This window comes from Anolis sagrei, chromosome 2 (assembly GCF_037176765.1).
Source record: "Anolis sagrei isolate rAnoSag1 chromosome 2, rAnoSag1.mat, whole genome shotgun sequence".
NCBI lineage: Eukaryota > Metazoa > Chordata > Lepidosauria > Squamata > Dactyloidae > Anolis > Anolis sagrei.
The window spans coordinates 170530958-170558619 of record NC_090022.1 but is presented as its reverse complement, the minus strand read 5'-3'; the positions used below and the strand labels follow the sequence as shown (position 1 = coordinate 170558619).

Here is a 27662-nt window from a genome sequence, read left to right as displayed (position 1 = left end):
TCTGTCCAAACGTATCTCCCTTTACGTCCCTCCCTGGAGTTTGAGATCATCTGGGGGGGGCCTGCTCTCGACCCCACCGCTATCACAAGTGAGGTTGGTGGGAACGAGGAGCAGGGCCTTCTCGGTGGTGGCCCCTCACCTGTGGAACTCACTCCCGGGAGAAATTAGGGCATCAACATCCCTCCTCTTCTTCAGGAGGAAAGTAAAGATGTGGTTGTGGGACCAGGCCTTTGGGCAATCTGACAACTAAGTAAGGACAATCAAATGACTAGGACTGACAGGACTGACAATGTGGAATTGGAATTTGGACTATGAGATAGCGAACGCTGACCGTCTATGAGGAGTAATTAGATTTGTATTATTTCATTGGTTTTATTGGTTTTAGGGTTGTGATGCAGGAAGTGTTGTTTAACTGTTCAACTGTTCAACTGATGTTATTTTGTTTTACTACTTATGTGATATTGGCATCGAATTGTGCCTTTGTAAGCCGCCCTGAGTCCCCTTCGGGGTGAGAAGGGCGGGATAGAAGAAACCGAAATAAATAAATAAATAAATAAATAGTACTAGTTTTAAACATCAAAAGAGAATATTTATTTACACAAAGTCCTTGAAGACTTGGCATAGTTCATACAGTTGCAAGCAAACAATCAATAGATGAAGCTACAAAAATGTTCTTTCTTTCCTATAGTTACAGAGGCAACCCTTTCTCCACGTGGCAGATAAGATTCTGGCATCTTAACACCCTAACCTTAAGCTGTTGTGGTTTAGAAAAAAGCAGTTTTTTCCCCTATCTATAACTTAAGGTCAGTTCAGGAAACAAAGGAGTGAAAACTCTCTCTATAACTATATAATTCAATCTTCTTAATGAAGCTTATCCATCTATAATTTCTCAATACAGCTCAATACACAATATACTATCTAAACTAACTCAGTATAGCTTAATACTTATCAATAATGTAGTTTTTGCAATGGTTTTCCCAGAGCTAACTGCTTAGCCATCAGCACGTCTGAAATCTTTCTTCAAACTGAAAAGGCAGGGGAGAATCTAAAATGGGGATCTTTCCCTGGGTGAAAAGGCGGTCCCTAAACTCAAAGAGCTGCTCTCTAAGCCAATAGTTGCAAAGAGACCTGCAGACTCTGATACTATTAACTTTTAGGACTCTTGCAAAGATACAGCAACCCTGGGAGAAAATGCAAGAGGAAGCAACCTCAAGCAACTATAAAGTAAGGCAAATCAGGCTCCTGGGAGACGGAACACTGCACACATCATTCGAAAATACATCACACAGTCCTAGATGCTTGGGAAGTGTTTATTATTATTATTATTATTATTATTATTATTATTATTATCTGTTGGTGGAAGACATCATCCAAATCTTTAGACTGGCTTGGAGGTTGGTAGTAGACCCTCACAATGACATCCTGATTGTTTCTTTCCCCCTTAATTTTTCCCCAGTTACTATCAAATTGGTTTCCAGGATTTATGTCAGGATTTTTTCCAGATGTAAAAATCCTTGATAAACAATGTAACTTCTATAGAGCCATGTTCTAGAGGCATTTCTCCTGACATTTCGCCTGCATCTATGGCAAGCATCCTCAGGGGTACTGAGGTCTATTGGAATTAGGACAATGGGTTTATATATCTGTGGAATGGCTGGGGTGGGGAAAGGAGCTCTTCCCTGCTGCAGTTAGGTGTGAATGTTTAGCTGATCACCTTCATTAGCATTTGAAGGCCTGCCTGAGCCTGGGAAAATCTGTTGCTGGGAGGTGTTAATCTGTGCCTGGTTGTTTCCTCTCTGTTGTTTAGCTGTTATAATTTTAGAGTTTTTTAATACTGGTAGCCAGATTTTGTTCATTTTCATGGTCTCTTCCTTTCTGTTGAAATTGTCCACATGCTTGTGGATTTCAATGGCTTCTCTGTGTAGTCTGACGTGGTGGTTGTTGGAGTGGTCCAGCATTTCTGTGTTCTCAAATAATATTCTGTGTTCAGGTTGGTTCATCATGTGCTCTGCTATGGCTGACTTCTCTGGTTGAAGTAGTCTGCAGTGCCTTTCATGTTCCTTGATGCGTGTTTGGGCGCTGCGTTTGGTGGTCCCTATGTAGACTTGTCCACAGCTGCATGGTATACGGTAGACTCCTGCAGAGGTGAGAGGATCCCTCTTGTCCTTTGCTGAACGTAGCATTTGTTGGATTTTCTTGGTGGGTTTGTAGATTGTTTGTATGTTGTGTTTCCTCATCAGCTTCCCTATGCGGTCAGTGGTTCCCTTGATGTATGGCAGGAACACTTTTCCTCTGGGTGGATCTTCATCTTTACTCTCGTGGCTTGTTCTTGGTATTGCAGCTCTTCTGATGTCTGAGGTGGAGTATCCATTGGAGTATTATTTGAGAACACAGAAATGCTGGACCACACCAACAACCACCATGTCAGACTACACAGAGAAGCCATTGAAATCCACAAGCATGTGGACAATTTCAACAGAAAGGAAGAGACCATGAAAATGAACAAAATCTGCCTACCAGTATTAAAAAACTCTAAAATTATAACAGCACAACAACAGAGAGGAAAAAAACAGGCACAGATTAACACCTCCCAGCAACAGATTTTCCCAGGCTCAGGCAGGCCTTCAAATGCTAATGAAGGTGATCAGCTAAACATTCACACCTAAGTGCAGCAGGGAAGAGCTCCTTGCCCCACCCCAGCCATTCCACAGATATATAAACCCATTGTCCTAATTCCAACAGACCTCACTACCTCTGAGGATGCTTGCCATAGATGCAGGAGAAACGTCAGGAGAAATGCCTCTAGAACATGGCTCTATAGCCCGAAAAAACCCACAAGAACGTAGTGATTCCAGCCATGAAAGCCTTCGACAATACAAATGTAACTTCTGCTTGGTTTTTATATATATATATATATCATACTCCAGTTATACCACTCTAGTGCTACATTCTGATCATGAAAGTCATCCCAGGTTTCAGTGTTGCCAATTATCTCATATTGCGTTGTTGCATTAGTGTGACTATGAGCCATCCCCGACTATCTGGTTATTAATAATTTTTATTTATTTATTTATTTATTTGCTATACTTGTATACCGCCGTTTCTCAGCCTAGCCGGTGACTCAACGCGGTTTACAACAACTTATAACAAACAACAGTATACAGTTTAAAAGCATAAAAACACAATCCACAATACATATATCAATAAACAATCCAATTCATCTCTTGACTAAAATCGCGATCCAGTTTCGTCGTCCAAATTGCCAGTCCTTCAATCATTACACTTATTGCACTGAGTTAACCGAACGCCTGCTCGAACATCCAGGTTTTTAGTCTTTTCCGGAAAACCATCAATGAGGGGGCTGATCTTACCTCCATGGGGAGGGCGTTCCATAGCCGCGGGGCCACCATAGAAAAGGCCCTGTCTCTCGTCCCTCCCAGCCGCACCTGTGAAGCAGGCGGGATAGAGAGCAGGGCCCCCCCCCCAGAAGATCTTAGGGTCCTGGTGGGCTGATAGGCTGAGATACGTTCGGATAGGTAAGTTGGGCCAGAACCGTTTAGGGCTTTAAAGGCCAGCGCCAGCACTTTGAATTGAGCCTGGTAGCAGATCGGCAGCCAGTGGAGCTGGTGCAGCAGAGGAGTTGTATGCTCCCTGCGCTCCGCTCCAGTTAGTATCATGGCTGCCGAGCGTTGGACTAATTGGAGCTTCCGGGCCATCTTCAAAGGCAACCCCACGTAGAGAGCGTTGCAGTAGTCTAAACGGGATGTAACCAGAGCGTGGACTACCGTGGCCAAGTCAGACTTCCCAAGATACGGGCGCAGTTGGCGCACGAGTTTTAACTGTGCGAATGCTCCCCTGGTCACCGCCGAAACCTGGGGTTCCAGGCTCAACGATGAGTCCAGGATCACACCCAAACTGCGAACCTGTGTCTTCAGGGGGAGTGCGACCCCATCCAACACAGGCTGTAACCCTATACCCTGTTCGGCCTTACGACTGACCAGGAGTACCTCTGTCTTGTCTGGATTCAATTTCAATTTGTTCGCCCCCATCCAGACCGTCACAGCAGCCAAGCACCGGTTCAGGACCTCGACAGCCTCCTTAGTAGCAGGTGGAAAGGAGTGACAGAGTTGGACATCATCCGCGTACAGATGACATCGCACTCCGAAACTCCGGATGATCTCACCCAGCGGCTTCATGTAGATGTTAAACAACATGGGAGACAGTATTGAACCCTGAGGAACCCCACAAGACAAAGGTTGTGGGGTTGAACAGGAGTCTCCCAGTAACACCTTCTGAGACCGGCCCTCGAGGAATGAGCGGAGCCACTGTAAAACAGTCCCTCCAATTTTTCCATCTCTTTCTTGAGTTCTTATACTTTCTACCCAGTTCTCTCTATAACAGCTGGGGTATTCTTTCCTGATACTGCTTACACAAATGGAACAAAAGTCTCAGCCTCTCCCACAAACTTCCCCACCAAACAACTATGCTAAGATCCCTGTTTTTCTCATCTGTTTGTTTTGTCTAGTGTACCAAGCACTAGCTACAGGAACTGGTAGAGTAGCTATAGAGAGAGCTAATTATTCTCTGGAATTTGTTCTCACCTTCCTTGGATCTATTTTCTGCTTGTTAGAAGTAATTCCTTTTCTTGTTAGTGTCAGTCTTAAGTACTGTGGTATGGGACAATACCACAAAATCACATAGCTTTGAAGTGAAAACATTAATATTTGGTTTTTTGAAACTGATTCTCAATAGCATTTCATTTCTTCAGTTATTCAGTTAACAATGTCTAATCTTATTTGCTTCCCTTGAATTTTTTATGTCATCATGTAGCCCTTTGAGGCAGATCTTCTTACATTCCAGTTTCTTCGTGACATCTTAAAACATTTTCAAAGGAAGACAGATAACTGTTCGGTCACAGTGAACGCTGTTCACCAAAACTTCACATGTTTTTTTTCCCTCTTCTGTAAAAAAATATGCCTTGGTGCTGACCAACATTGTAGCACAAGTTCAATTTCATAGAGAAGTACCAGGCACATCTATATATATATAAATGTTTTGTGCGTAATGAGTACCTTAAAACCAAAAGAACCAATGAACAAAATCACACCAAATTTGGCAACAAAATGTCTCACAACACAAGGAGTGATCATCACTCAAAAAATATGATTTTGTCATTTGGGAGTTGGAGTTGCTGGGATTTATAGTTCACCTACAATCAAAGAGCATTCTGAACTCCACCAATGATGGAATTGAACCAAACTTGGCACACAGGACTCCCCTGACCAACAGAACACACTAGAAAGGTTTGGTGGGCATTGACCTTGAGATCTGGAGTTGTAGTTCACCTACATCTAGAGAGAACTGTGGACTCAAGCAATGATGGATCTGGACCAAACTTGGCACGAATACGCCATATGGCCAAATATAAAAACAGATGGAGTTTGGGGAAAATAGACCTTGACATTTGGGAGTTGTAGTTACTGGAATTTATAGTTCACCTACAATCAAGGAGCATTCTGAACCCCACCAATGACAGAATTGGGGCAAACTTCCCACACAGAACCCTCATGACCAACAGAAATTACTGTGTTTTCTAGTGGTTTTTAGTGACCCTTCTGATGCCCCCCTGGTGAACCCCCCCCCCTTTAAGGCCATCCAGTCCCACACCCTTCACCAGGGCAAGAAAACATAATCAAAGCCCTCCTGACAAAGGGCCATCCAGCCATATGCATATACACTCACAAAACATATACACAGAAAGGGGAAAGGAAGGAGAGAAGGAGGGAAAGAAGGAGAGAAGGAAGGATATAAAGGTAGAGAAGGAAGAAAGGAGGGAAGGATACACACACACACACACATGTTTGTTTGTGGGATTAACTCAAAAACCACTGGACGAATTGACACTAAATTTGGACACAAGACATCTATCAGCCCAACGAGTGACCATCACTCATAAAAACACTGAAAAACACAGCAGAAGGGATGTAAAAAGCCAAAAAAACAAAAATACATTACAATGCATGGGCAAAACCACACACATATATATACACAAACTCACATATATACACACAAATATGCATATATACACACAAAACAAATACACAGAAAGGGGGAAAGAAGGAGGGAGAGAAAGAGGGAAAGAAGGAGAGAAGGAAAGAAAGAAAGAAAGGTAGAGAAGGAAGGAAGGAGAGAAGGAAATAAAAAAGTGGAAGAGGGAAGGAGAGAAGGAACGAAAGAGAGAAAGACGGAGGGAGGGAGGGAGGGAGGGAGGGAGGGAGGGAGGGAGGAAGGAAGGAAGGAGAGAAGGAGGGATGGAGCCAAAAAGCAAAGGAAGCGGGAAACGAAACAGGTAGTGAAGGAAGAAAGAAGAATGGAAAGAAAAAGAAGGAAGGAAGGAATAAAAGAGGGAGGGAAGGAAGAAAGGAGAGAAAGAAAGAAGGAGAGAAAGAGGAAGGGAAGGTTGGCCACAGCAACGCGTGGCGGGTACAGCAAGTTACTGATAAATACCAAAATACATTTTTGTATTTGGTTTTTACAAATGCAAAAGAAATCATAAATTTCCTTGTGGAGAAAGGAAACTCATTGTATACTTTGAAATACAGGTGTTTCCTAAATAATAATAATAATAATAATAATAATAATAATAATAATACTTTATTTGTACCCCATTACCATCTCCCCAAGGGACTCAGTGCGGCTTACATAAGGCCAAGCCCAAACACAACAATACACGCAATAATAACAACAGTACAAGCAATTAAAAAACACATAGACAATAAGATACACAACATTATCAATAAAACAACACATAATTAAAAACAGTGGGAAGGCCAAATGTAGAGTTAAAATTGGAAATAATGCTGGGACATGAACAGAAGGTGATACTGGTGTTTGTGGAGGGCATACGAGCAGACTTAAAGAAATGTAAAGTGCTTTAAATCAGAGCTTAAAATGTTTGTGGCAGTTTGGACATTAGAATCCCACTTGAATCAGGTGATCAATCAGCTATTTTAATTTCTGATATCATCTCCTGATGTGCATCATTGTTTTATCAGTGACATGAGCAAGCACACTGCTAATGCTGAGACCACTTTTCCGTAGAGTATTTCAGATTTGTGTCACAGTTGTTTTATTTGGCTCATCATTGTCATTGTAAAAATGAAACTAGTCATGTTTGATTCCATCTGATGTAGAAAAGTGGTACACAAGTTCTGGGATCAATTATATTTAATTCCGAATATTTTGTTTATAGAATTGACTTGGATAAGTGAAGTTGGAAATATTAAGCCTGCCCCACTTCAGTTTTTTTTCAAGGTCTATTTGACAGGCAAGATGAAGTATTTTGGCCACATAATGAGAAGACAGGAAAGCTTAGAGAAGACAATTATGCTGGGGAAAATGGTAGGAAATAGGAAGAGGGGCCGACCAAGGGCAAGATGGATGGATGGCATCCTTGAAGTGACTGGATTGACTTTGAAGGAACTGGGGATGGCCACAGCCGACAGGGAGCTCTGGCATGGGCTGGTCCATGAGATCACAAAGAGTCGGAAGCAACTGAACAATTTCCCCGATGGAGGGGGGAGGCTACATGCCATCCCGAGTCAAATTGGGATGGCATGAAGCCACCCTGAAGCCCCCTATTTATGCCCCCCAAACTTACCAGAGAGGCCTGCTAGACAGACAGATATCTGTATCTATGTATGCACACACACAAGCACATATCTATATATTTAAAAAATGCTCTGTGCATAATGAGTTCCTTAAAAACAAAAGAACCAATGAACGAAATCACACCAAATTTGGCAACAAAACGTCTCACAACACAAGGAGTGACCATCACTCAAAAATTATGATTTTGTCATTTTGGAGTTGTAGTTGCTGGGATTTATAGTTCATCCACAATCAAAGAGCATTCTGAACTTCATCAATGATGGAATTGAACCAAACTTGTCACACAGAATTCCCATGACCAAGAGAAAATTCTGGAAGGGTTTGGTGGGCATTGACCTTGAGTTTGGGAGTTGTAGTTCACCTACATCCAGAGAGCACCATGGACTCAAACAATGATGGATCTGCACCAAACTTGGCACAAATACTCAATACACCCAAATATGAACACAAATGGAGTTTGAGGAAAATAGACCTTGACATTTGGGAGTTGTAGCTACTGGGTTTTACAGTTCACCCTCAATCAAAGAGCATTCTGAATCCCACCAGTGATAGAATTGGGTTGAACTTCCCACACTGAACCCCCATGACCAAGAGAAAATACTTAAGGCCATCCAGTCCAACTCCCTTCACCAGGGCAAGAAAACATCATCAAAGCCCTCCTGACAAAGAGCCATCCAGCCATAGATATAGAGAGATAGATATGATTCACACACACACACAGATATAGTATCATAGATTTAAAAGGGACCCCTAAAGAAGGACAATTATATCTTGCATATCCCAGAGTAGGTAAACAATCTCCACATCAACAATGACAAAGAAACAACAAGAAATATTGTTTACTCACAAGCATAAAGAAATTATATATATTAGAAACCAACACTTTATCATTTTATTTTCCAGATCACTAGACTGGGCCACAGCAACGCGTGGCAGGAGACCGCTAGTTCCTCATAAATAGCAGTTCTAGGATGTTTGTGATCTAGATTTTAAAAAAAACTCTAGTTAAAAATCTGAGCCATTTGCAGTAGCTTGGATGTAAGTTTGGGGGCCTAAATGGGGGACTGGAGGGGGATGGGATGCCTGTGAGGACGCACCTCCAAAATTGCAGAAGCAGTCCTGGGAGTCTGTTCCCACAGATCCAATACATTCAGGATGGCCCGAATCTAATGAGGTATTTAATTAATTCGGAACAAACTAAGGACATCTTGGTTTATTCCAAATTAATTTGTTTTTACCGTAGGCATCTTTTGTACACCCCCAGTAAAAACTGAGACAGATCCTGCATTTTGAGCCTGTCTGGATGAATGAATGAAACTTACTGGAAGCAAGTGAAATTCAAGCTGGATGAATGAATGAAACTTACTGGAAGCAAGTGAAAAGTTGTGTTTGTCTCTTCTTTTGTTTTATTTTAGACTCCTATGAGTGCATCATTAAAATTGATTTGACTGGGTATTTATTTAGGAGGCATTATTTACAATAATATTGGTAAACAAGCTGGCAGTGGGGGGATTATAAGACCAGGTAGATGTAACCGTACAACCTGGTATCACATAATTGGCCACAAAGCTTAACCTTGATGGGGGTGAGGTTACGTTGGAGTCAGCTCTACAAACCAATAAGTACAAATTGGGAGCTGTTGTGTTAGTGTATCAGTGCATTGTGTGTTTCCTATTTATTAATATTTTGGAGTTTGTTTATTTGTGCATTGTGCTGAAAGAAAATGAGGTAGCAATATGAGTTGTTTGGAGCTAAGAAAGATATGGTGATGGCAGGGCAAGGAGCAGGGAAAGTGAAATATAAATAAACAAAAATTAATATTATTTGTGTTCCTCATTGACCATATTTATTTATTTATTTATTTGACTTGTATGCCACTACTCCCAATTTGGCTCGGAGCGGTTTACAGCAGTAGATTAAAACAATGCAATTAACTTTAAAATACAATAAAAACAAGAACAGACATAGTCCCGAGTTATTCACCCATCGAAAGCTTGTCGGAAAAGAAAGGTCTTACAGGCTTTCCGAAAAGCAAGTAGGTCTCGGATAGTTCGGGTTTCAACTGGCAAGGCATTCCATAAATAAGGGGCTACAATCGAGAAGGCTCTCTGCCTAGTTGAGGACAGATTATAAGTCCGGATGTTGGGGACTTCAAGAAAATTTTGGTCTTCAGACCGAAGTAATCTCTGGAGTTGGTAGGGGGATAAGCGGGCCTTCAGGTACGCCAGCCCCAGGCCATATAAGGCCTTAAAGGTTAATACCAGCTCCTTGAAAGTAATCCGGTACTCAATCGGTAGCCAGTGCAGCTGTTGTAGAATTGTGGTGTGATACGACACCTCGCTGGCACCCCGGCGAGAAGACGAGCCGCCGCATTTTGCACCAGCTTCAGTTTCCGGATCACTGACAAAGGAAGGCCAATGTAGAGGGCGTTACAATAGTCAAGTCTTGAGATGACCGTCGCCTGGATCACCGTAGTCAGGTCGTTCCTAGATAGGAAGGGAGCCAGTCGCCTAGGCTGACGTAGATGGAAAAACACAGATCTGCTCACAGCAGAGACCTGGGCCTCCTTGCGAGCAGAGGGTCCAATAAGACACCAAGACTTTTTACAGAAGGTGATGGACATAGTGTCACGCCATCCAGGGTAGGCAGCTGGATCTCCCTCCCACCCGGACGGCCCAGCCAAAGGATCTCCGTCTTCACTGAGTTCACCCTCAACCTGCTGGCACGCAACCATCCAGTAACGGCCTCAAGGCACTGATGGAAATGCTTGAAGACACCTGTATAAAATACTACAGTGCAGGAAATAGCAAAACTCTAAGAATGGAAGGAATCTTAGAGACCAGTTCAGAGTTCAGGGGCACCATTGTCACACTCCAGCCTACAGTTAAATGAAGCTTCTGAAAATAGTGATGAGCTTCAAATAAGGCCTATGTTCTCATGTTCTCTGGTCTCCATGCATCCTGTTTTTAGGTTCTGTTTTGTAAGCTTTTTCCCCCTAAGGGAGATTTTATTTTTTAGAAAAATCAGACTAGCGAAGCATATAAGCTCAAACAACAATTTTATAGTGATTATAACATATTCCCTAATAACATAACAAACTGGGATTGCACAACTAACAAGCAAAACAAATGGATGGATGGATGTACGTGTCTCAAACGGGTACCAGAGTAAGAAAAGCATTTCCATATAATCAGGGGTGGCTCATCCATTATGCAAAGTAAGCGGTTGCGGTACCCTTTTTTTTTGCCGGGGCGCAAAGGCGCCTCTGTAAATGCCCCTCGACCGCCACTTGAGGAGCACCCCCTCAGCTCACAACAACCCTAGCAGTCCGGGGGGAGCCTCGGCTTTCTTGCCTCACTGCCGGTGATCCTCTTTCCAAAGGGGCCGGGCCCTTGAGCCTCACCTAGCCCCTCTCGTTCCTTCTCCATGTCAATGATTGTTGGGGTGGCACCAAAATACTGTTTGCTTACCGTTGAAAATTACCTAGGGCCGCCTCTGCATATAATTATGCAAAAGGAGCTTTGAAAATTTCCAAGTAAATAAAGATCTTTCACCTAAATATTGGGGGAGCGGTGTTGAACTTTTTGGCAGTTCTCTGTTTTAAGCTAGGTTCTACTGGTTTAGAAAAAAGCATCTGAACATTTTATTTATTTTTAAATCTCTCTTTGCTCCTTTTGTTCTAGCTGACTGCTTCTCTGTTATTGACCCTAACTCTCTCAATAGAGCACTGACACAGAAATATGTCTATTGGCGTGTATTTATGTTTTCTCTGTACCCTAAAGTACAATTAAACGAAAAGGAATCATAAGGGAGATCTAGTCCAGCCCCCTTCTGCCAGGCAGGAATGGAAACTACAGCACTATCAGTGACTTTTAAAATTTATACTTTTATCAACTGCTTTGTATAGTTTTTATGTATGTTGTTTTAAAATATAGTTTTAATGTTTGTTATTTTAGCCACCATGATCCCATAATTGGGAGAAAAAACAGTATATTAATAAGCAAAAGAAAAATAAATAATAAAATTAAGAGAATAGAAAGCCAGACTGGAATTCTATCCTGTCTGTTCAGCAATTCTGCAAAAGTGTCCACAGCCACAAGGTGATCCAAAAATCTTTATGGAATACTTGGGAAAAATAGTTTATTTAATGTTTGTAATGTGTTAGGTGTTACAACCCAGTAAACCAACAGAAATTTAGTAAGTCAATTTAGTATTTATTTATCATGTCAGGAGCGAACCAAACTAGTTGTATTGCATTAAAAGACAGACAAGCAAACAAACAAAACGCAAAATTTGCAGACTTGGTATTCTTTTAATGTCCTTAGACCAGTAAGCTGGCCACTTGGAGTGCCTCTGGTGTTGCTGCAAGATGGTCCTCCATTGTGCATGTGGCAGGGCTCAGCTTGCATTGCAGTAGGTGGCCTGTGGTTTGCTTTTATCCACACTTGCATGTCGTGGATTCCACTTTGTAGCCCCATTTCTTAAGGTTGACTCTGCATCTCATGGTGCCAGAGCGCAGTCTGTTCAGCACCTTCCAAGTCGCCCAGTTTTCTGTGTGCCCAGGGGGGAGTCTCTCATTTGATATCAGCCATTGATTGAGGTTCTGGGTTTGAGCCTGCCACTTTTGGACTCTCGCTTGCTGAGGTGTTCCAGCGAGTGTCTCTGTAGATCTAAGAAAACTATTTCTTGATTTAAGTCGTTGGCTTGCTGGCTGATACCCAAACGGGATGGGCCGGAGATGTCACTGCCTTGGTCCTTTCACTGTTGGTTGCTACTTCCCGGCGGATGTCAGGTGGTGCAATACCGGCTAAACAGTGTAATTTCTCCAGTGGTGTAGGGCGCAGACACCCCATGATAATGCGGCATGTCTCATTAAGAGCCACACCCACTGTTTTAGTGTGGTGAGATGTGTTCCACACTGGGCATGCATACTCAGCAGCAGAGTAGCATAGCCCAAGGGCAGATGTCTTCACTGTATCTAGTTGTGATCCCCAGGTTGTACCAGTCAGCTTTCGTATGATATTGTTTCTAGCACCCACTTTTTGCTTGATATTCAGGCAGTGCTTCTTCAGTGGTTCTACTGAATTTGGAATGGCATTGACAGATGAATTTAGGCCTAGATTCCTTACTCTGAGTGTACCTTTAAATGTCTATTGCCTACCAGCCTGCCTGCCTTTTTGCTTGCTTGGTTTTTTCCTAGATATTCAGAAATACAGATCACAGCTCATAAAGCACTGTTCTAAGGCCTTGTATTACCAGGATATTTTAGGATGCTTATCTTTTTCAAATTGTGACTTTACTGCAGGGGAGCACTCGCTGCTGTCTAACATAGCATCCTATTCTTCAGTTCCTTTTCTCACTTGCCAAGACTCATTTTTAGAAGCTGCAGGGATATTTCAGATAGAGATGCTGTATGAAATCCTGTAATTAGAAGATTACTGTATATACTTGAGTATAAGCTTAGTTTTTCAGCCCTTTCTTTAGGCTGAAAAAGTCCCCCTTGGCTTATACGTGAGTCAAGGCTATTTATTATTTTACTCTGTTGTTGTTGTTGTTGTTACATTTATTATTTTGCTCTATTTATTATTGTTATTATTACATTTATTATTTTACTCTATTATTGCTGTTATTATTACATTTCCATTATTTTACTCTATTATTATTATTATTATTATTTTACTCTTATTATTTACTATTTACTATTATTATTATTATTATTAGGGAGCCCCCGGTGGCGCAGTGGGTTAAAGCCCTGTGCTGGCAGGACTGAAGACCGACAGGTCGCAGGTTCGAATCATGCGGGGACATGAGAGAAGCCTCCCACAAGGATGATAAAACATCAAAATCATCCGGGCATCCCCTGGGCAACGTCCTTGCAGACGGCCAATTCTCTGACAACAGGAGCGACTTGCAGTTTCTCAGGTCGCTCCTGACACGACAAAAAAAACCTCTATTATTATTATATTATCATTGTTACATTTATTATTTTACTCTCTTTATTAAAATTGGAAGGATACGTAAGCACATTTATGTTGAAGAAGGTTAGAATAATGGTTTAATCAGAGCTGGGCAGTTTTAAATTGGAGTTTTATGTAAATATTCAAAACTATTTAACCTATCGATGCTTAAATTAATGTAGTGTTATTGGTATCTATTTTTATTTTGAAATTTACCAGTAGCTGCTGTATTTCCCCCCTCAGCTTATACTTGAGTCAATACGTTTTCCCAGTTTTTTGTGCTAAAATTAGGTGCCTTGGCTTATATTTGGGTCGGCTTTTACTCGAGTAAATACGGTACTTAGCCCATATATGGTGATTATCAAAAATATTTTCATGTATGGTCATTAGCAAATATATTTTTAATATCTCTACATAGCTACATCACCATTTCCTGGAGCAAAGGTGTATAAGGAGGGAGGTGTACAGAAGCGAGGCATGAAAGTAGTGTTTTGTGGGTGTTGGGATAGTGAGAAAGGGGGCAGATTTTGGTTCCATTCTCTACTTACTTTTGATAAAATGAATGGTGATGCCAAGTTACCAGCTGCAACTGTAGTATATTTGTGTTCGTCTTCGAAAATGTAGGGAAAAACGTAAATCCTAGAGAACAGGAGAATTTCCAGCAGACTAGAGGAAAGTAAATGTTGTCCCCATCTTTAAAAAAAAATAAAAAGAGGGTGAAGACCCAAATAATTACCACCCAGTCAGACTGACATCAATACCGTCTAAGTGCAAAAATGAAAATAATGTCAGGAACTCTTCAGTAAATTATTATAATTAATGTTCTCTATATAGTTACATATTTGGCAAATGTTCATTAAATATCAGCTATATGTAATTTGCATCCAAAAATGTTTTATATTCAGTATTCACCTATTTTGATAATTGGCATATATTGTTATTTAGCACTTGACAGTAATAACATAAAATAGCATACTATGATGTTTCATATATGTTCATATGATGTTAAGTGTTCTCAAGTTGATTTCGTCTTATGGTGACCACGTAAATGAGAGACCTTTAAGTCAGCCTCTCAACAATAGCCCTGCTCAGGTCTGGCAGATTTAGGGCCTTACCTTCTTCCATCTGTAATTGGGCGGGGAGAGGGATGTGTATTTCTCTTTTCCTACTGCCACCTATCTTACAGTTTATTGTCTTCTCATCACATGTCTTCTCATGATATGACCAAAGTATGACAGTCTCAGTTCAACTTCTAGGGAGAGTTTAGGTTTGATTTACTCTCAGATTAGTTAAAGTTTTCTCAAGTTAGTCTCAAATTTTCATGGCTCTTTCTTTTTCTACCAATGCTTTGTAGTATTTTTAAAAAACTCTCATAAAGGCTTTACTAGCATCCCAAGCCATCCTATTATCAGTCCCTTTATTCAAGTTCTCTTCAAAGAATAGTTTTAACAGCATCTCAACTTTCAAAACCACTTTCTCATCTTGTAATAATGATTCCTTGAGTCTCCAATTGAATGTCCCTTTTCTGTTAGATTAGACCAAAGCAACAGGGCTGTGGTTAGAAATTGTTGTGGGTAGAGTTGTCAAGCTTTCAATTTTATGACTGATGGATTTAGATATCAAAAACATATCGATACTGGAAAATCATATTGCTGAGAAAAGGGTGTATTCCTTTGCTTTATAATATTTTTCCTTAATTCAAAATAAGATTGGTCCCCTTTCATCATTTTCTCAGATAATCTGTCCGGTTTAGGTGATATCACTCCACTCCATTCTCCCATCAATGCCATATTTTCATAGAAGAATTCCTTAATTTCTGCTAACAGATTTTAATAGAATTCTGATTTTGCTCCTGTAGAGGCATAAATATCAACTATCAGAGTTTTTCTCCCCTAAAGCTGTATTAATATAGCCCACTATTGTCCTGAAAAAATTTGTTATATGTTGCTTATTGATGTAAATTACATCTCATTTTCTTATGCATCCAAGCATTAAAAATATGACCACAATTTCAAATTAGTGATCAATTTCATCTCTTCTTCATATGTTTGTTTCCTAGAGACATTTCAGAATTCATTTTTTTCTGAATAATAAAATGCCTAAAATGCCAAACATTCTGAGGCCATATTTTTATATCCAACATCTAGTTTTATAAATATCAAAGTCCATGTCTGTTTCACCTCACACTAGCTGATTTTCTGTTTGTGTTATTTGTTATGCTCCAGAGATCTTGTTTTGGTGTGTGATCAGTTTTTTTCCTAAACTCCAGCATAGCATCTTTCAGTTGCTTCTTCATCAGCCTCAGTCATTGGCATATTAAATTAGATGTCGGGTTATCCTTGAAATTTGACTGATAAGATTCGATCACAATTTGCATTATATCCTTTCATAGAATCATTGAGTTGAAAGAGACTGCATAGACCATCCAGTCTAATCCCCTTCCATGCAGGAAATGTACAATAATGCACCCCAATAGATGGCCATTCAGGTTCTGTTTCAAAGCCTCCAAAGAAGGAACTTCCACCAGACTGAGTCAGTGAGTTCCACTGTTGAGGAAGTTCTTCCTCATGTTCAGATGGAATCTCCTCTCTTGTAGTTTGAAGCCATTGTTCCGTTCCTAGTCTCCAAGGAACTCTCTGCCCCGGAGTGTGGTGGAGGCTCCTTCTTTGGAAGCTTTTAAACAGAGGCTGGATGGCCATCTGTTGGGGGTGATTTGAATGCAATATTCCTGCTTCTTGACAGGGGGTTGGACTGGATGGCCCATGAGGTCTCTTCCAACTATAGGATTCTATCATTCTATCTTATCTATCTATCTATATAGTATACACACACACACACACACACACACATACATACGAGTATTTTTTAAGTAAGGTCCGTTGGAACATAATTACACAACAAAAGTTTATTTCAAAAAAGTAAATTTATTTTCAGAAAGTACATACTTCACTCTATTTTTCGACATAGTTGCCAAGTTTGTCCGAACATTTATCATACCTCTGAACCAATTTTAAAATACCCTCTTCATAAAAACTTGCCGCCTGCACCGATAACTAAATCGTCTGTAATCAAAGAAGGGCGACCGGAGCGGTCCTCATCATGGACGTTGTCACGGCCATCTTTGAATTGTCGTACCCACTTACGCACTTTGCTTTCACTCATAACAGTATCACCGCACACTTCACAAATCTGTCGATGAATTTCTGCAGCAGGCAGGTTCCTTTCTGACAAAAACCGTATCACTGCGCGAACCTCACATGCGGCGGGTGAATTGATAGTCTTAAACATTTTTAAAGCACAGAACAGAACGGTACAGGTCAGCTACAGAGCGGAAACTGAGCACAGTTGTTCCCGAGGCATGCCGGTACACGACACACGTGCTCGTTGCGGTATGCGCGCGAACTACTAGTGTCTACAACAAAACGGACCTTACTTTAAAAATACCCCTCGTGTGTGTGTGTGTGTGTGTGTGTAGTGTGTGTGTCCCTACTTGTCCCTACATGCGCTCGTTGCGGTATGCGCATGAACTACTCGTGTCTACAACAAAACGGACCTTACTTTAAAAATACCCCTCGTGTGTGTGTGTGTGTGTAGTGTGTGTGTCCCTACTTGTCCCTACATGCGCTCGTTGCGGTATGCGCATGAACTACTCGTGTCTACAACAAAACGGACCTTACTTAAAAAATACCCCTCGTGTGTGTGTGTGTGTGTATATAGTGTCCCTACTTCTCAGATTTTCACTTCTCACGGGTGGTCCTGGAATGTAACACCTGCAATAAGTGAGCGAACACTGTATGCCATTTCCTATAAGATGAGACAATTTACTATTAGTCTTTACATCTGTGCAATGGAACTGTAGAACCAGAACCAAATCTGGTGGAGTTATAATTAACATGTTTTTATATTCCTTCAAGCCATTTCTGGCTAATGCCAACCCTAAGGTGAATGTATTGTGGAGTTTTATTTGCAAGGTTTGTTCAGGCAGGGTTGCCTTTGCCTTCCTCGGGGGCTAAAAGAGGGTGGTTTTCCCAAGATCCATGGCAGAGCGGGGATTCGAACCCTGTTCTCCAGAATCATAGTCCAACGTTCAAACTGCTATGCCATGCTGGCTCTGGTTAACATTTGCCAAATGTTCAATGTGGCATTTTCTGTTAGTCACTATCATTATATTTGTTTGGCCTTTCCTTTGGCGCCTCCACTATGGAGAGAATCCAAGTGTTGCTTTTTAAGTGGCAAGCATGCTAAGTGTCTCTTCAGTTCCCATGCTGAGCAGTTAATCTGGGATTTCTTGGAGAGTTGATTTAGCATTCTTGCAGTGCTTTTTTCTTCACCTTGTGCTTTTGTGGCATATAATTGATTAGTTGAATTTGCTGACTGCTTTTAATTGGGGCAATTAAAACTGTGTCGGTTTGAATGGGTTTTCTAAAATCATATTGGCTTGATTGACCTTGTATTGTTTTGCTTTTTTCTCTGTCTTCCCACTGGGCTGCTCCAGGAGCCATGGCTAACCATCTTATAACCAATGCTCTTCTTCGTCCTCATGGCACTAACAACCCTTATAACACATTGCTCGGGGAATCGGCCGTCTATAACAACCCTTCCGTCAGCATGTACAACACGCCAGGTGTGATGGAGTTTCTCTCATTTTTCTAGTGAGAGTCCCATTTTATGTGGTTTTTTTATAGACACAATTTTTGTTCCCCCCCCCCCCACTTTATCTTCTCCTTCCCCATTATTTTTCCGCAGTACAAATAATTATTTCCTCAGCCATTTCAGAACATTTTCACTTTTCCCTAGGCTTTTTTTAAAAAGATATAAATTAATTTTGAAATTTGCCCATTCATCAGCTCTAATTAGATGAGTGTTGCTTTATTTTTTTGTCGTGCATATGTTTGGTCTCTTGTATTCATCATTTATCTCACCTATATTTCTTTGTTAAATCATTCATTTAAGAAACAGGAATGCTATTCAAGGTAAGTAATGCTAAAATAGCCTGTTAGCTAAAATAGCCTGTTAGCACCCAAATACTGTTGGTTTTCAAAATTCAGAGTGAATTAGTTTAGTGCACAATATGTTCCTATTGTCTCACATTTTAGTGAAGTAAAATCACCAATTCAACTTGTGCAATTGGGTTTAAATATGATTTAAATCAATCGGGTTTAATTAGTCAGAAACCACTGATTTCCGCGAAAAGGGTGTAACTATCTTTAGTTGGATGGCTACCTAGAGATAGGAAAAACCAAAAAGAAAAATGGGTTCCCCTGAAACTGTGGAGACCAAAATCCACTGATTGTGGTAATATGAAAATAACTAAATTAACTCAATGTATATATTACAAATACACACATCAAAAAAACTGCCACATTCACATTAAGTAGAAACAACTGGTTCTTCTCTTGAAGTATAAAACAAAGTCTTCGTTTGAGAAAATGTCCTGTTCTTTATTACATACTAGCTTGGGGACCTGGCACTGTCTGGGTAATTTGAGAAAGGAATTGTGTATCAAGTTTGGTCTTTATCTGTTATTTATATGGCTCACAGTGGTCTCAGAAAGTTAGTGAAGGTAGTGTAAGTCCCATCATCTGTGGTCCATCCTCCTCCAAACTGCACCAGGATGGACAGTGGGTCATGCGAGCTCTGTGTGCCAAGTTTGGTCTTGATCAGTCATTGGATGAGGGTCACAGTAGTCTCAGAAAGTCCCATCATCCATAGTCTGTTCTCCCTCAAACCTCACCAGAATGTTGAGTTGGCCAAGGGGGCTTTCTGTGCCAAGTTTGGTCTTTATTGGTATTTGGATGAGTGTCGCTGTGGTTTCAGGAAGTGAGTGAAGGTACTGCAAGTCGCATCATCCATCATCCGTCCTCCTCCAAACAGCACCAGGATGTAGAGTGGCTCATGGCGGCTCTGTGTGTCAAGTTTGGTTGTGATCGGTCATTAGATGAGGTTTGCAGCAGTCTTGGAAAGTGAGTGGAGGTACTTGAAGTCCCATCATCCATGGTCTGTCCTCCTCGAAAGTACACCAGGATGTAGAGGGGGTCATGGGGGTTCTGTGTGCCAGGTTTGGTCTTTATCAGTCTTCGTTGGGGACCACAGTGGTCTGTGGGAACCAATGGGTTTGAAAGTACTACAAATCCCATCATCTCTTGTCTGTCCTCCCCCAAACCTCCCCAGGATGTAAAGGGGGTCATGGGGGTTATGTGTGCCAAGTTTGGTCCAGGTCCATCACCCGTGCTGGTCATAGTGGCCTGTGAAATTGGCAGCCAATCAGAAAGCTGCCACATACACCGTCCTCCGCATACAAACACTGACTTTTATTATATACATAGATGAGTAGACTCCAGTAGTCACAGGAATTGACTCCAACCTGCAACCGGTTTCGACTCACAAGTGCCTTCGTCAGGCGGTTGGGTCTACAAACAACACATATCACGAATACACATATACAATAGAACAATTTGTTATAACAAGTTTGTAAGAATATATACAGACACTCTACTTACTCAAATTATAAAAAAAAAGCTCATCTTTTGAGGTGAGAAATTCAACAGTCTTCTGGAGGGGTGGATCCTAAGGGGACATAGATAGTGGCTAAAGATACATTGTGACATGAATTATAAACCATACATAGAGAAATAATATCTATGAAACAAAAATAATATAATAATATAATACTCACAGCTATTCTTTGTTGAGCAATATACCCTGCAAGGAGTTTTATTCTGTGGCGAGTATAGAACAGGACATTTTCTCAAACGAAGACTTTGTTTTATACTTCAAGAGAAGAACCAGTTGTTTCTACTTAATGTGAATGTGGCAGTTTTTTTGATAAGTGTATTTGTAATATATACATTGAGTTACCTAGAGATAGGAGCCACGTTATATGGACGGAACAGAGTTTTGTCCTCTCATAAACGTCTAGAACAATGTAAAAAACTTTTTGGTAGAGTCACAGATGTATTTCTTCACTTTTGATACCTTTCTGAAATGTAGATTGGAAATTTCCTCCCTCAAAGATACTAGGATATGGAAACAATACTTTATCTGGATTGTGTGGTCTTCTGTTGTGAAGTCTGTCAGCCTAAGAGACAAAATAATGATTCCTGCAAACATTTCATGTCTTGCAATACGTGTTATGTCTTGCTATATGTTTACTTCCACGAGATGGCTGGTACGGATTTCAAACTGCCATTGTATATATCCATTAAAAATACTGAATTTTTTTTTCCTAACAAATTTAATCATGCCTGAACAAGACCAAAATGTTGAGAATTACATTTCTATTTCCCATAACCTGAAAGTTTGTGTGTGTGAATACTTTGTTCTCCCATAAAAGTTAATGTGATTTTCACATACAAAATTTTATAATTATGTAATTTTTGCCTGCTGAGAATCAGATCCAGATAAAGATTGTCAGTTGTCTTTGGTTCCCATTGAAATAAATGGGTTTTAAATACTGAATAATTTTATTTTCACTAACTGCACAATCCTAGACTCTTAACTCAGAAATCCTACTGACTTCTTAGAGACTAACATATTTAAGACCTTATTAAATTGTGTTCATGTGTACCATAATTACTTCTTTCCCAATATTGGCAGGTATGATATTCCATTGATTGTGCATACATGACCCATGCTTTTAATTGTGAATTGTAAATAAAAAGTGCCACCCGTTTCCTGAAAATGTAGTGAATGGCATTATAGGTTCAATTTAATAATTATGGGTGATGGTATATTTCTTAAAGGATTTCATTTATGTTGTTTAAGATGCATATATGCAGGGGCGGCTCAACCCATTACGCAAAGTAAGCATTTGCAGTATAGTTGATTTTGCCCAGGCGCTCTTGGGGAAAAATAGACCTTGACATATGCGAGTTGTAGTTACCGGGATGTATAGTTCACCTACAATCAAAGAGCATTCTGAACTCCACCAATGATGGAATTGAACCAAATATGGCACACAGAACTCCCACGACGAACAGAAAATATATATCAGTGTTTGGTTGGGGGGAGGGGGGTCCAAAATACTGTTTGCTTACCATTGAAATAATAGGGCCGCCTCTGCATATATGTCAAAAGTAAACCCAGACTATGAAGTAAATCAGATTCAGGCCCGTAGCCAGGATTTTGATTGGGGGGGGGGGGGCTGAGTTTGATTCGGGCGGGGGGGGGGGGGGGCTCAGGATCTATCCTAGCAAACCTTTTTACAGAAACCTGGTTTTATTAATTCTAGTTTAAATGCTGTCTCTTCTTTATGAGGTAGTAATTGGGCTGGTAAACCTTGATCAATCTGGTATTCTGTATTTTTCCTTTCCTTTACACTCTTTCATAGTTCTTGTTGTTTTTCTGTAATTTGTATTGTTTGTTTGGCTTCAGAAATTATATCTTTAAGATCTTGCTTGATTTTCTTCTGTTTGAAAAATCTTTTTTTTATTCCAATAACAATTGCAAGATTTGTAACTGTGACAAAAGCAAAGACTGGAAGGAGTTAATTACAGTCATTTTAGAAACAGTGAATATAATTTAAGTGCTGTTAAAACAGCTTGGTCCTGTATAGATAGTGAAATTTTACTTTCCAGCAGCAGATGGCATAAATTATTTACTTGTGGCAACTAGCTTATCTCCTCTATGAATGCAGATTATTAATTACAGTCTTTATAATTCAGATTAGTCTTGCTCTAGGGCTTGTCTAAAAGGATTGTCCAATCTATATAAATAAAATGTAATGTTTGTTTGTGCTATTCACAGAACTCAGAAACCACTGGGGCAATTGACACCAAATTTGGACACTATGTCCCTAACAACCCAATGTATGTTCTCCACTCAAAAAAACCCAACGAAAACAAAAAGCAGAAAGGACTTCTAAACTGCATGTCCACAAAGGAGAAACTGCATGTCTACCGAGACCCATGGCCACGCCCCCCCCACCTCATCGGGGGGAAACAGCCACACATAAGCGAGTAGAGTGGAGGTGGAGGCTTGCTGCATGCAGCCCCTTCTCTTCCCCTCCTATGTCAGGAGAGCAGTCTCCTCCTCCTTTCCCTGTTGGAAAGTGCCAGCAGAAGCAACAGAGTGCTCCACGCAAGGAAGAAGGGGAGGAGGGGGAGGGGGAGGAGGGGGAGGCAAGGAAGGTCCACGGTGCTTGAATGAAGGACCTTCCTTCTCTCCCTCCCTTCCCTTCTTTCCTCCCTTTCCTTTCTTTCCTTTCCTTCTTTCCCTCCTTCCCTTCCTTCATGTCCCCCCTTCCTTTTTCCTTCCTTCCTCCCTCCCTCCCCTTCCTCCTTCTTTCCCTTTCTTCATTTCCTTCCCCTTCATTTCCTTCTTTCCCTCCTTTCTTCATCCCCCTCCTTTCTTTCCCTTCTTCCTTGCTCCTTCCTTCCTTCTCCTTCCTCCCTCCCTCCTTGTCCCTCCTTCTTTCTTTTCCTTCCTTCCCTTCTTTCCCTCCTCCCTTCCTTTTTCCTTCCTTTCTTCCTGTCCCTCCCTCCTTCCTTCCTTCTTCCTTTCCTTCTTTCTATGTAAGATATAGCATCATAGAATCAAAGAGTTGGAAGAGACCTCATGGGCCATCCAGTCCAACCTCCTGCCAAGAAGCAGGAATGTTGCATTCAAATCACCCCTGACAGATGGCCATCCAACCTCTGTTTAAAAACTTCCAAAGAAGGAGCCTCCACCACACTCCGGGGCAGAGAGTTCCACTGCTGAACAGCTCTCACAGTCAGGAAGTTCTTCCTCATGTTCAGGTGGAATCTCTTCTCTTGTAGTTTGAAGCCATTGTTCTGCGTCCTAGTCTCCAGGGAAGCAGAAAACAAGCTTGCTCCCTCCTCCCTGTGACTTCCTCTCACATATTTATACATGGCTATCATATCCCCTCTCAGCTTTCTCTTCTTCAGGCTAAACATGCCCAGCTCCTTAAGCCGCTCCTCATAGGGCTTGTTCTCCAGACCCTTGATCATTTTAGTCGCTCTCCTCTGGACACATTCCAGCTTGTCAATATCTCTCTTGAATTGTGGTGCCCAGAATTGGACACAATATTCCAGGTGTGGTCTAACCAAAGCAGAATAGAGGGGTAGCATTACTTCTTTAGATCTAGACACTATGCTCCTATTGATGCAGGCCAAAATCCCATTGGCTTTTTTTGCCGCCACATCACATTGTTGGCTCATGTTTAACTTGTTGTCCACGAGGACTCCAAGATCTTTTTCACACGTACTGCTCTCAAGCCAGGCATCGCCCCCCCCATTCTGTATCTTTGCATTTCGTTTTTCCTGCCAAAGTGGAGTATCTTGCATTTGTCACTGTTGAATTTCATTTTGTTAGTTTTGGCCCATCTCTCTAATCTGTCAAGATCGTTTTGAATCCTGCTCCTGTCCTCTGGAGTATTGGCTATCCCTCCCAATCTTTTCCAGAATCTTGCCTGGTATCGACGTGAGGCTGACCGGACGGTAGTTGCTTGGGTCGTCCTTTTTTCCCTTCTTGAAGATTGGGACCACATTGGCCCTCCTCCAATCTGCTGGAACTTCTCCCGTTCTCCAAGAACTCTCAAAGATGGTTGCCAATGGTTCCGAAATGACTCCCGCTAGTTCCTTCAATACTTTTGGGTGTAGTTGGTCTGACCCTGGGGACTTGAACTCATTTAGAGGTACAGGCAGTCCCCGAATTATGAACATCCAGGTTACAAATGACTCATAGTTAAGAGCAGAGGTGAGAAAAATAGGAAATGAGAAAAATCTACACTGGGATGGGAAATTCACTCCCAAAAGAGATACCATGGCGGAACGGTTTCTCCCCTGAAGCTTCATCGCCAATCCTTGTTTCCATAACAAGCTATATTTTTTGAAATCTAATTATCACAGGGACAGAAAGTGAGGTAAAATACTCTGAACAGGGGCACAGACAGCAAAACAAACACCACAGCTGTGTTACTTCTTCCCTGTGCTAGCCAGAGAAAGAGAGAAAGGATGGGGTTACACTTAATGTACCTGTTCTTACTTAAATACAAATTCAACTTAAGAACAAACCTACAGATTTCTCACATAATCCTGTGAAAAAATAGGAATATTATCTTTAAAAGCCAGCAGTTCTTTCTGCAGGTATTCTCTTGACACTGTAGTCATCAGATTTTAGAAAGTCGCTCCTGCGTTCTATAATCAGAGTGGCATTAGAGTAGATTCGTACTACTCAAGGACAAGGTTATTAGCTGTTTTATATTTGTCCCCTTCTTTAATTCGTACCCTGTAATAAGCCTCTCTAAAATCTAATTTGTTAATAATCTTGCCTGTGCTCAACTGAGTCAGCATGTCTTTGATCAGTGGAAGTGGGTACGCCTGGCTAGTGCTGATTGCTTTTAACCCTCTATAATCTGTGACCAATCTCAAGAATCTCTCTTTTCTCTTAAAAACACTGGTACCACTAGTGGCAAAGACATTGCTCTCAGGAAACCACGAGCTAAATTCTTATCGCTCTAGGGATCATTAGATTAGGAGTTCTTTTTAAACCGAGTTCACAGTTCCTCAGACGGTTGGCGGGGCTGAACTGTAGTTTGAAAAAAATGAACTCCTATGCACACTGCATGTTCTGTCGCGCATTGGGCCTGTAAATCATTGTCTTTAAAACAGGATGTGCAACCTTTGCCCAACGGGAAGCCCAAAGAGAAGTTCTCAGAGGTTTCCACCACAAACAGTCTTTAGATGGCTTGAGAAGTAAAACAAAGTCTTTTTCATTAATGAACAATCAAACAGAAACTTCTCTTGTCTTCAGTAAAGTTAAGTAAATGATTCCAAGCTTTTGGGCAACTGGTGAATTCCTAACCTTGCCCACGAAGGACAGGCAACTATTTTCAATAACTTCTTCTTTAAAGGAAAATCCCCTTTTTAACTTCTCCCAGGCTGACTGTAATCTAACCCTTACTGATGTGGGCTCTGCTACCAGGTCGAACTGCTTCTCGAACACCGAGTGGACCTACCAGCAAGGCAGTAGTTGTTCTCCAGCTGGAGTTCTTTAGTCTTTAGGGTTGTTTTCCTGGAAATTCTTTCCCTGGAAATTCTTTCCCTTCTGTTTCTGTTGGAATTTCTGTAACCCTGGAAATTTTTAAAGGTTGAAGCTTTTGTACAGGGGAAGCTTTACACACATCCTGTACATAGATTTCCTTGCTGAGACTAACTAAAAAATGACTCCCTTCCCTTCCCAATTGCCCTGAGCAAGGGGCGGGACCAAACTTAATGATGATGGACAGGCGGCTTTCCCTATAACTGCAATCAAAGAAGCCACCTATCTGCAGAGTCCCTGAAACTTAGGACTGCAAACAAACATTCAGTGCAAAGCAAACAAAATTGGAGCTCCTGGTACAGCTGTACCAGAATGCTGCACATATGTTATTTATTTATTTATTTATTTATTTACTGTATTTGTATACTGCCTTTCTCAGCCAGTCGGCGACTCAAGACAGTTTCCAACAAAACAGTACACATAACATAATAATTCAGATTAAAACATTAAAACAGTATAAAACACAAAAAAGCAATAAAAACAACATCATTAGTTATTAGCAAGCATTGCCCAGTCAAGTCATTCAATTTCCTATATCGGTTACTCTGCATTTGTAAACGCTTGCTCAAACAACCATGTTTTAACTTGCCTCCGAAACATTTAGAGGGAGGGAGCCGATCTGATCCACCTAGGGAGGGCTTTCCATAGCCAAGGGGGCACCGCTGAGAAGGCCCTGTCTCTCATCTCTGCCAGATGTACTTGTGATGAAGGCGGGACCGAGAGCAGGGCCTCCCCAGACAATCTCAAAGTCCTTGATGGTTCATAAGTGGAGATGCGTTCAGACAGGTAAGTTGGGCCAGAACCATTTAGGGCTTTATAGGCCAAAGCCAGCACTTTGAATTGGGCCAGGTAGCAAACCGGCAGCCAGTGGAGCTGGCGCAACAAGGGGGTTGTATGCATGCTCCCTGAGAACTGCTCCTGTTAGCAACCTGACTGCCATTCATTGGACTAGTTGAAGCTTCCGGACCATCTTCAAAGGCAACCCCACGTAGAGGGTGTTGCAGTAGTCCATACGGGATGTAACCAGAGCGTGGACAACCATTTATTTATTTATTTATTTCGAGTATTTCTACCCCGCCCTTCTCAACCCCCGAAGGGGGACTCAGGGCGGCTTACAAAAGGCACAATTCGATGCCAGCAATACAAATAGTAAGAGAAATACATAGCAGCAACAATTCTAAAACAATTAAAACAATCCAGCTTTACAGTACAACTAATAAAATCCAATCTAATGATCAACCTTCGCCAAACTCAAAATCCGTAAGTTCATTCTGCATTGTCATAATCCTATCCAGTTCTAGTCATCATTGTCCTTTGTCTGTCTGCCAGGTTACCCAAAGGCCTGATCCCATATCCATATTTTTAGTTTCCTTCTAAAAGAGAAGAGGGGTGTCGATGACCTAATTTCCCCGGGAAGCGAATTCCACAGGCGAGGGGCCACCACCGAGAAGGCCCTGCTCCTCGTACCCACCAACCTCACTTGTGATAGAGGTGGGGCCGAGAGCAGGGCCTCCCCAGAAGATCTTAAACTCTGAGGTGGGATGTAGAAGGAGATACGTTCGGACAGGTACGCTGGGCCGGAGCCGTATAGGGTTTTGTAGGTCAAAACCAGCACTTTGAATTGTGCTCGGAACTGGATCGGCAGCCAGTGGAGCTGACATAACAGAGGGGTGGTATGCTCCCTGTATGACGCTCCAGTGAGTAATCTGGTCACCGCCCATTGGACTAATTGAAGTTTCCGAACAGTCTTCAAAGGCAACCCCACGTAGAGTGCGTTGCGTGGTCAAGGCAGGCTTCCCAAGGTACGGGCGCAGCTGGCACACAAGTTTTAACTTTGTGAATGCTCCCCTGGTCACTGCTGAGACCTGGGGCTCCAGGCTCAGTGACGAATCCAGGATCACACCGAAGCTGCGAACCTGCGTCGTCAGGGGGAGTGAAACCCCATCCAATATCTTATTTTTAGTGCAAACAAAATAGAAAGAATAATACAAT

The 27662-nt window shown here is 41.5% G+C and overlaps 1 protein-coding gene across 17 annotated transcripts in view; it reads left to right on the top strand.

Annotated features, from left to right (window-relative positions):
• Positions 1-27662, top strand: part of ADGRL3 (adhesion G protein-coupled receptor L3) — a 388836-nt gene that overhangs the window by 334997 nt on the left and 26177 nt on the right. For 11 of the 17 annotated variants that reach the window (XM_067464127.1, XM_067464131.1, XM_067464118.1 and 8 more), the window contains one exon: positions 18124-18252. The exons of the other annotated variants lie outside the window; for them this stretch is intronic. In XM_067464127.1, coding sequence (XP_067320228.1) covers positions 18124-18252 — 129 coding nt within the window. The remainder of the gene's footprint in view (positions 1-18123; positions 18253-27662) is intronic. 17 annotated transcript variants of the gene reach the window in all.